The sequence below is a fragment of the Passer domesticus genome, chromosome 1 (assembly GCF_036417665.1).
Source record: "Passer domesticus isolate bPasDom1 chromosome 1, bPasDom1.hap1, whole genome shotgun sequence".
Lineage (NCBI taxonomy): Eukaryota > Metazoa > Chordata > Aves > Passeriformes > Passeridae > Passer > Passer domesticus.
In genome coordinates, this window is record NC_087474.1 from 145,657,304 (window position 1) to 145,668,182 (window position 10,879).

Sequence of the window (10,879 nt, forward strand, 5' to 3'; positions counted from 1 at the left end):
AACACAAGTACTGCAACAGAGAGCTAAAACATCTTAAACAGTTTTAAATACCATAGCCAAAGACCCAGAGAGATCAGTATTTTCATTGTAATGTAATACTGTATCAGCAATAACAGAAGCTTTGTGCTATTCATTTGCAAAAATCTCAACTTCATTTGGTGGCAATCTGAAATGCATTATATCAAGTTCTCCTGATTTAGAAAAAAATATTATACGTACCTCCACACTTAGGAATAGGTCCACTCCACATTACTTTTCCATCCACTAGCATACAAGTAATTGTTTCAGTTCCTTGTGTTTTAATAAATCCTTCTTCACATATAACGGAAATTGAGCTCCCCAGCTGAAAGTTATCACCAAAACGCCGAGCATTGATTGGTACTCCAGGATCTGGGCACTCATTATGCCCAAATGCTTTTTAAGAGAAAAAAACAAAGTGGTAGAAGACATAGAACTCTTCAAGAAAGATGACATTTTAAAGATTTTTTTTCGTTAGTAAGAGCAAACAATTTAAATTAGGAAATTGAAGGGAAAAATAAGAAACAAGAACTTGCTCAACAGCAGAAAATGAAAACAGTATCAATAGTTGCTTAAATATGAAGTTAAACCAGCATGGAACTCAGCTTGGAGAGCTTGTTGCTGGCAGATTTCAATGATGGCTAAATTCTACTTTTCCAGCAACACTCTTACTATTTAATATTAAAATGGGACAGAATGTTCTTTCAGAAGGGCAGGGCAATCATTTATGTATGATACAAAACCTTTACTCATCTTTTGTACATCACCATCACACCATTTGAGCCATACTGACCTTCAAGGGCTTGATCCTACCATAGTTAATTTTGTTTCCTGTATTTAGAACTGGTGAACAGTGAAAAAAAGGTAATGTTGGCCGAAGAAAGAAAATTTGAAACTTTGATAATTTCAAGTTTAGGTCTGGATAAATTGAAAAAAAATCATTTCCCTGTATACTTGCAGATACTATGACAAAGACTGTTCATGTCTATTACTGCAGAATATACCTTACTTTTGGATAAAAAATACCATCTTCCTAACAGAAATTAGCAAAGTCATATTTATAGCATTATCATTATATGATATGTAGCAGTTAGTTATTGTATTTTGTTGTTTTATTGATGAAGAATACTGCAAATGCATATTTTTTTAAATGTTGATTTTTCAATAAGAACAAATATCCACCTTCCTTATGTATGATGACTGAGAATTGTATCTTCCTAAACATGTTTACATGTGGAGACATCAGAAACTACTAAGTCCTTAAAAAGATGATTTTCACTTTTTTCCTCTGTAGTTTTACTAATGTGTCTGCTAGACAAAATATATACAAATCCCGTAATGTTTTTTTTTTTTTTAAAGTAATATCTCAATAAGTTACTAGAAAGATTTCTCAGATGTTCCATTACAGAGGTATTTTAAATCATAATAATGCATAAGGGAAAGCATTTATTTATCGACATTTTGACTTGGGCAATGCCATATATATTGGGAATGAAAATAGTGCTTTCATTGAATAATTGTCTACCATTTAAAGATTGCATTAAAAGTGATGCAATCCCATACTTTTTCAGAGGAGTTACAAAAACTTTTCCAATTCTTTGTTCACAGTCATCACTTTTAAGGAAGGCATTGATTGTCTGTTTTTCTTACTACTTTCAGACAACCCAGAGATAGATTTTCAATATTGTTATCTATAAATGTAGATAAATGTTGACTCCATGTTTAGCTTGCTTGTGTGTGACACCAGTTTATTAAGGTTGAAAAATCAATTCATTGCTCTATATTTCAGCTCAGGAAATGCTGCCACTGCTGCTCTTATGTGATCAATTTTACTGCATAGAATGACTTTGAGAGGCAAGATAGTGAAAGACAATCTGTCCCACCAACAGCAGTCACTTGTAGCTTAGCCTAGCTACAGTGATATTATTGAATGAGCCAAATTCCATCTGCTGATACTTCTAAAAATCTTCATGGTGGTGCTGGAATATTAAATACTAGCCTTAGGCTGAAAAGAAAAAGAGCATATGGGTATATGATTAATTAATATTTTACTTGTTAGCGACAAATTAAGAAACCAGAAATCAAGAAACGTTCCTTATTAACTATTACACGTAAAGAGGAGATACAGTTTTCCTGGCATATATCTTCATCAACTATCATGACTGTACAAGTATATAAGGCAATGTCTGGAAAAATGTCAGGAAATATCACAGATCAGAACAATAGTGATATTCTGCTATTAACTCAGAAGGATATTAAAATATGCATTTTGCATTAAGAAACAACAACAACAACAAAAAAGGGAAGGAATTACAGAGATCTCATGAGATAGGAAGGCAGGTATCTAGCTAATCACAACTCATGCCATCTAAAGCCAGCTTTGAAAGGTCCTTTCAAGTAGGACTAGAAAGGAACAACCCACTGGCACAGTTAATTGTTTTGGGGGATTGCCCTACCAAGAGTTTTAGCTGCTAAGTACAGCAACAGCTTTAAGTAAAGATAGTACTTTCAGAAGAAAATATCAGAGAAGAACAAAAGTTAAGGGAACATAAAATAATAGCAATATATTTCATACTAAAAACTATCGTGAAAGACTATTTAAAGCCATGTAAACAAGTGGCAGCTATGCCATCACACAGTACCATCATACAGTACCATCACATGTTAACTCCTACTTCTTTCTAGTACACTACACTCTGAAGAGTTCTAGGTTGAGAAGTACTGAGACTGAAAAAGTCTTAACAGGAGCAAGTGGCAGGAAAAATGTGTTGTTATGAACATACACTAACACAGCAGTAAACCACAGTAAATCAGTTTTTAGATATAAACACATCATCTGGGATTGTCCTAGTCTTGGTCCACTGAGCTGAAATTACTGGAGTAATGAGGCTGATGTCAGAGGCCCATAGTTTGACCTTTTTCAGGCTGCTATGTAATTCATAAGGTTTATGCTAGCATAATTAAGCAGCTGTAATAAAAACAGGAACAAAAAATATCAACATAATAAGAAACAGCAGGTCATTCAAGCTTATTCAAAGATATTTGCCCAGAACTATACCCCAATGAATGAGGAACAGCTCAAAGTCCACAGCAAGCATAAATCAAACAATCTGGAAGATGCTTTCCAGCTCAAAATACTCATCCACCTCAGCCCAAAGGAAAGTTATCATGAATCTGGTTTGTGAAATGCCTGCCCATGGAGGACCTAGCAACTTCTGAGTTTCCTCTGCATTAACTCCTTTGTCACAGGAAGTAAATGTGCATTCTCTGTCAGATGGCTTCAGCTGTCACACTGAATTTTAAGTGTGCATTTCATCTGTTCTAACCTAAGTGGGAAATCTACACTGAAGCAAAGAGGCTATATAAATTTATTTCTTGTAATTTATGTGACTATATTCAATACTATGTCTAGCTCTGTTCTCCATAATTAAACAAAGATAAAGTGGGAAGCATTCATAAAGGAATCACGAATATGATAAAAGGCTCATACTTTCCTTGAACTGAGTAGTTTAATACATATAACTTACTACAGGCAGGATTAGGGATGACTGACTTTGTAAATATCTTCACAGGCACCAGAAATATCATTAACAGCTTTTGGGTTTGGGATATAAAGGGGAAACAAGGAATCAGGTGTAAATATGCATTTCCATAGCAACTTAAACCAGTGCAGTTTTAGGTTGCTATATCCCTGTGTTCTGCTGCACATAGTGAAACATTTTTTTGCCTCCTTTTCCAAGCAGAAAATCACAGCCTTTCAGTTCCTATTCCTTTGCTTATTAGAACATTCTCTGTATTATCCATTTTCAAGTCACATATTTCTATGATATAGTCCCAAAATTTAACTAAATAGGAAATCTTTGTTAGACTTAGTGTAATAACTCAAAGATGACACACCTGAAATTTAATTTTTTGTTTAATTCCAATAAAAGTTAGATTTATGTTCAATTTTACTGGAAGATGAGTAATTATCTGAGACCAAACATGTTTCTGTAATAAAAATAAATATGGCATTGAAATATTTTCTGAGAAATACCATTAAATAATCAGATTATGTAATAGTAACTCAGTTTTATCTTCTCCATTCTACACCTCAAAAACATCAATGAAGTTGTTGGGTTTATTTTAGTATTTACATTACTAGCCTACATTCTTATTAGAAAAGATTGATCAAGACATACTGTTTCTGTGATATACTGTTTCTACTCTTGAAAGGGGCAAAAAGAGACTGATAGCTTTGGAATATATCAACTGGAGAGTTAGCAGAAAACAGATATTTTTAATTAACTTTGGTTTTCCAAATGCTAAGACAGAGTGAAATTCTATTCACTCCTTTTTTATCATCTCTTTTGGACCTTATTTAATATGGAAAGATTACTTCTGTAATTTATCAGATTGAAGAAGTCTTTACTGAAGAAATAGTAGACATTATTTGGAGATATTGTTGTTTTTGTGAGCAGATTTTAGCTACAGAGTTTAACAAACACATGCACAAACACACCGAAGAAAAGCAATAAAAATATAAATATGTTAAACTGCTGAAAAACATTTTAAATTCTTTTCAAAATTAATTTGTTTCATTATATAACAGGTAAAGTTAATATTGGATTGTTGCTTCTTATTAAAATTGTATCACTTGATACTAATGGTGCATAATTTAAATGACATGATCAAACTACCACATGCACAAAGAAATCTGCAAATTTTTTAAAGAAGCAGAATTTATCTGATAAGTGTATTTCTATGTAGTTCAAAATATAAACTAAATACAAGGAGCATTCCATGCTCATCTTCTCCATCTTTCATTTTCATTATAAATTCTACATTAACTTATATATTTAGTTCTAGCTGTGCAAAATGGGGCAACTTGAGAAAATCCATTTATACACAGCCCTAATTTTTATCCTAGAAGACTACCTTAGATCCTCCAATAACTGGTTTTGGTTTTATCATCACTAGATTTAGGTTTGACAGCGTTGAGCACACCACAATGAAACTTTAAAATAAAGAGAACTGTTATAAATGTTGAAAGGACATGAGGTAAAAGAAAATAAAGAGAAAATGTTAAAACTTCTGTAAAGAAACATGGATTCAATATCTCATTTTCATTATGCCTGATTTCATATTTCAGTAGCTCTGAATAAGCCCTGACTTTCCAATATTTAGTTACGGTACTGAGATATGTAGCTACCAAAGGTTAGGAATTATGATTGGTACCTATAAAAACCAGTTAGAAGATACCACACGTTCTTCATGCTTACATTCTATATTTGTGATTTCTTACAAATGATCTGAGGATGAATCAGAGGGCTGAGAGCAGAAATATAAAACAATATCACAAAAATAATGTTTACAGAATAATCAAGTGTCAGTTTATCTCTTTCTTATTCAGACAGCAATGTTTAATGTACATCTTAATAAATAATTCTCTGAAAGACTGACAACCTAAATCAAAACAAAAATTAAGAGAGAAAAAATAAACATAGAGAGGTGAAAGATTATGCAAGAAAAGCAAGCAGCCACAGGGGAATTCAGTCCTTGAGATTTTATGAAAATAATATTAACTGTTAACATTCGTTGAGAAAAATGTGAAGTCTGGGTCTCTCAATTACCAGCTTCTCTTAATCTCTCATTTCTTTTTTGATTTAGAGGGTTAGTTTAGGTTTTTAAGAGTAAAAAACCTAAACAACAAAGTTTTTTTTTCATACAGTCCAGCAGGTCACACAGGGAGGGAGAGATGTGCTCTCCTTCAAATCATGCGGTTGTATATTCTCTTAAATCTCAAGCAAGCCTCTGGAATTATATATACTCTCAGATGTTAGGGAGAAAGACAGAAATGGGACTAATTACACATGAAATCACATTTTGGAAATATCAAAATATTTATTTTATTTTCCTTATTTTTTTTCTGTCTGCTAGTATGGAAAACTCTGCTACCCCTACCATCAGAAAGAAAGAAAAGGCAAACTCAAAATTTCCAGATGTGGGGGGATTGATGAGGTGGAGAAGCTCTGGTTGAAGAGTACCAATGAGCCCCCTACTAGATGCTCTCTTATTCCTATCACAGTCTACCCATAGCAGCAAGTCTAATACTTCAGGATCATGCTGGAGTGGCAAAATTTAATTTTGCATACACTCCCAGGAAGTTTCACAGTGAAAACTGTTTCTAGTAATTATTCATGCTATGGCCTTGCACCACCATGTCTGCACTAGCTGGGAATATATCCTGTCTGGATTTTAGTATGGAATAAATACCAAATTACTTGGTAACAGTGCAAGGTAGGAAGCTCTTCATATGTGTTTCAGAAGAAATGTAACAGTTTTGGCAGCAAAAAAAAAGTCTATTGTGGTTTGACTGATCAAAGAGCTCCTATGGCTGCTCACTGATCTGCAGTGACTAGGAGATAGCAAAGACTGCAGCCATCAGCTCCAGGATATCACATATGTTCACAGCTGAACATATGAGTTTTCAAGAACAATTTTGTACAGGTAGTGATGGTGATTAATATTATGTGGCATTGCATTGTCAGCAAATTTAGTAAAGTTCTATTATACAATTTGGGATTGGCCTGATTTGTCAGTCTGCCAAACACTCCTATCACAATGATTTCTAAAGCTATAAATGAGAACAATACGTGTATTTGCAGCCCTGGCACAGTATTTGAGCAATGATCCAAACACTTATATTAGGAATTTTTAGGTATATAGGATTTACTTGAAGCTGCATTACCATAGCATCCTTTTTAAATACTTAAGCTATCACCTAGACTGTATGTTGAAAACAAAACCACACACACACACAAAAATAGGATTACTCACTGTTATAAGTGATGTTAAATCCACGTCCTGACATTGAATGGTCAGCTTGAAATTCCAGACGCAAAATGTGACCATTACTGGTAAGATGGGAAGGAACTTCAGCACCAGTAAATGTTCCAATTATGGGGGAATCTACAGAATCACCATCTTTAACTGCAAGGAAGTCAAACTGAGATTCCAAGTCAAAGTCATTAAAGGAGAGATGAATTCGACTCCCAGGGTCTGAAATTATTGTCCAGATACAGTTTAAATTATTCCCATATCCTTCTGGATAATCAGGTGAAAGAACTGTTCCCATCGGTGCAGTGAAATTGGAAAGACAAGGAACTGCCAAAAAAGGGAGAAATAAATTAGATAACTGAATAGAACACTTCAATAAAGACTGTTTTAGGGCTAAGTTTTTGCAAGAAATCTTAAAACTTGCTGAGTACCTCAACTGAACAATCCATTATTTGTGGTGATATGTGAATCTGGAAAGAATGTTGTTTTTCCAATATTCATATTTCCCTCCTCTCAATAAAACTACCTCTCAAGCAGAGCCCACAAGAAATAAAGAACATATTTGCTGCATTGGAAATCCATGGCAGTCCTTACAATTTACCCTTGATAACAATCACTTGGCACCACTTATTTTCTCTTGTAGGGAACTGCTTAGATGAGCAGACCTCCCACTGAGCACATTAAAGGGGCAGAAAGTCAATAGTGCCCTTATCATTTGTTGTTCACACAGAGGCACAAGAAATTAAGAAGCCTCAAAGAGATGAGATGTTTTGTTGTTATCAGGATAAGATATTATATTCAATAAATTCAGCTGAGCCATATTAAATTGAGTTGCAGAGATGAAAACAACTGATTGCACCCTGAATATATTTGATCCATACTACTGAGTGGAAAAGTTAAGAAAGGTGCTGCTACAAATAAGTATCACAACATTGTATATACCTATGCTATATAATACAACTTATGCTATATAGTGCAAATGTTTTCCTTATGCTATATAATGCTACTGGAACAGAGCTATAAATACTAAATATAATTTAAGTGCTAATAGGTATGTATATAAAATACATGGGGGAAATGTAAATAATTTAAATTCTTTATTTCAATTCAGCAACTTCTAATCTGAGGAAATATAATAATTTTTAAGACTGGCTATCAAAATTGTATCATACATAATTTACATCATAAAATCAACAGAATTCTACCCAAAAAAAGCCAATAATAAACCACTGTATCAAAGCACATATAGGGAATTGCTTTAAGACTTGGTATAAGAGAAAAAAAAATGTTTTAGCAGTTTTAGAACCTGTCCCTTGGGCATGTACATTAGGCAAACCTGCTGAGAAAAAGTAAATTCATCCTGTCAGGAGAGTTAATAACATTTTACTAACTCTGAAATCAATCACACAAATAATTACCCATAATTATTACCCCTAAGTAAAGCTTATCACAATGCCTTAAAAATAATAATAAGAAAATATGTGGTACATACAAATACAGATTGGTATGTTTGCAGACCACTGGTTGTTTTCTTGGCAAATGATAGATTTCTCTCCAATTAACTCAAATCCAAACTGACACTCAAACCTTAAAACATCACGATTAGAAAATCCGTCCCCTTCTCTAATACCATACAATGGTGTTCCAGGATCCCCACAGCTTTCTTTTTCAATTTCTGTTGAAATAAATAAGGAATTTATTTATAGAAGAATAAAACAAACTTGCTGCATGTACATGCTGACATGTAGAAAATTCTAAGCAAATTAAAATTATCTATATAAGAACAGCTGTCAAAATGCACCACTGAGTTTGATTCTATACCCCAGGTTCTTAGGGAGGAAATTCTGCATAAGGAATCCCACCAGGGGGAATGAGTGAGTGGTCGTGTTTGGCTTAGTTGTTTGCTACAGTTAAACCACTACAAGAGATTAGTAAAATCAAAATTCTTTGTGTTTATAAAATGCTTGAAAATTAAAGATATGAGGAAAAGTATTTTTGCCCTATTTTATTTCATAAAATTTTAAACAATAATATCATTAAGTAAAATACATGAACTCTTAAAAGAAGAAACAGAGACCAGTTCCCCAATGTGTAAACACTGTCCACATGGCAATACAGTTCAAACTGATGTACTAATGACATGGCATATAAGGGAGTGGTGGCATCAAAACAATTCCCCACAGTAAAAAAGGAGGCTAGACATAATTATATATACAAATTTATATGCACATACATTATGTAAACATATGAAAAAAATAATTTCTCTGTAGTCAAATAACATTTTACCTCAGTAGTCTCAACGGCAAGGAATCTGAATGATTATAAATTCAACAAATATTAGAGCTATGACATTGTCTCAAGCTGTATCCTGTTTTAATTTTCAGTGGTTACAGGCATGGAAGAATCTTCTAAAAATGTACATGTAATGGCAGCAACAAACATCGCTGTACCATAGTTTAAGGTTTTCTCTTTGAAGGTCTTGAAGCCTTTTCTCTTTTTCTCACATTTCCATATATGATAGTTTGAATACAAGGTAAAAACAGAATAGCAAGTGTTTTGATTTTTACTCAAACAATTTTTCTAGGGTAATATTTTGATTTCTCAAAGCTTTCAGATATTAAGGTTCTAAATACAATTAAAATGTGGCATGAAGCAGATAAAGAACATTCAATTTTAATAAGAAACTGAAAAAGAGTTGAATATTATCTAAAAAAATACTCCACAGAGTTTTAAAAGGCTTTATTATTCTGTTTGGGTAAAGAAAACTCAAAAACATCAAAAGCAAACCATCTAATAAAAAGAACAAAAAAACCATGAACACTTCTTTTCAGTTTATTTGTATTTTCTCAAACAGTTCTAGGAAAGGTTTTATATAATTCATTATTATAAAAGAAAAAAAAAAATTACCACTTTCCTGAAGAAACAACATAAACTATCCCAGAGTACACACAAACTCACTCTCCTGTCTTCAATTTTTTGTGGGACTGTTAATGTCAAACCTATAAAACTGCTCAGTTTTTAACAGCCAAAGAAATATAAAGTTTTCCTAGGCTAAGGGTCTAAGTCAGTTCATATTTCATTTGGAAATAAATACATTCTATAAACAAATGTATTCTATAAACTAGTTCTCCAGCAAGTGACTACATCATGCAAGTTAGCATAGTTTTCTCAAACAATATATCCTAGGCAGTAAATGTATTTATATCCACTTCAATTTACTCTCTTTTGAGGTTTCTATTCAGATGTAGCTGGGCAAGAGATTCCATGCTTTTTTCTCAAATTTTAAAAGATACATAGCTGACCAAAACTATCCCTTTCAGGACTTAAAGGAACTGTTCTGCATTCAAAAAACTATTAGGCAGAGTAAAATCATTTACAGGAGCTAGTTGGAAAAAAAATTCTATGTGATTGAGAGATTACATCCATAGCCTTATGCTGAATTTGCTTTCTTAAACAAAATCAAGTGGGAAAAAATGTTGTATGAATAATGGATTTAAATTAATTAAACCATCCCTAAACCCCATTTGTATTAATTTAAATTTATAGCAAATATTTCCTTCATTGCTTTTACAACTTTGCTGCATGCATTGCTTGCAATGCTTTTATACACTTTCTAAATTTTGTATTAGCATCAGTTCATCTCTGAATTTGAAACAGACTATTTCTGTCGTTACTTAGTTTTCCACAGGAGCAGAAATGATTTGGTTTGATTTTCTGTTTTGTTTGGGGTTTTGTTGCTGTTTACTTGTTTGGTGGGCTTTGTTTTGTTTTGTTCTGTTTTGTTTTGTTTTGTTTTGTTTTGTTTTGTTTTGTTTTGTTTTTAATAGAAGTGCAAATACTTCTTAGATTTCTCTAGAGAATGTCAATAAACTTTCTTTAAACCACAGAGGAAACAACCAAGCTGCTTCCTGGGCTTTTGTCACATATTCACATTTTAAATAGCATGATTTTAGGAAAGTATATTAATATTTATTTGAATTCATACTTATTTTAATTCACTAAAGAGTAAATTAAAATCACATTTTTTACTACTAGATCTACC

At 32.8% G+C, this 10,879-nt stretch overlaps 1 protein-coding gene and 1 long non-coding RNA gene across 5 annotated transcripts in view; one reads left to right on the forward strand and one right to left on the reverse strand.

Moving 5' to 3' along the window:
* CSMD3 (CUB and Sushi multiple domains 3) overlaps positions 1-10,879 on the reverse strand; it is a 589,442-nt gene that overhangs the window by 249,447 nt on the left and 329,116 nt on the right. For all 4 annotated transcript variants that reach the window (XM_064395032.1, XM_064395025.1, XM_064395049.1 and 1 more), the window contains 3 exons: positions 8,330-8,512; positions 6,838-7,164; positions 220-414 (listed from right to left, as the gene is read on the reverse strand). In XM_064395032.1, coding sequence (XP_064251102.1) covers positions 220-414; positions 6,838-7,164; positions 8,330-8,512 — 705 coding nt within the window. The remainder of the gene's footprint in view (positions 1-219; positions 415-6,837; positions 7,165-8,329; positions 8,513-10,879) is intronic.
* Positions 1-10,879, forward strand: part of LOC135283908 (uncharacterized) — a 29,917-nt gene that overhangs the window by 15,931 nt on the left and 3,107 nt on the right. The gene's annotated exons all lie outside the window — the stretch shown is intronic.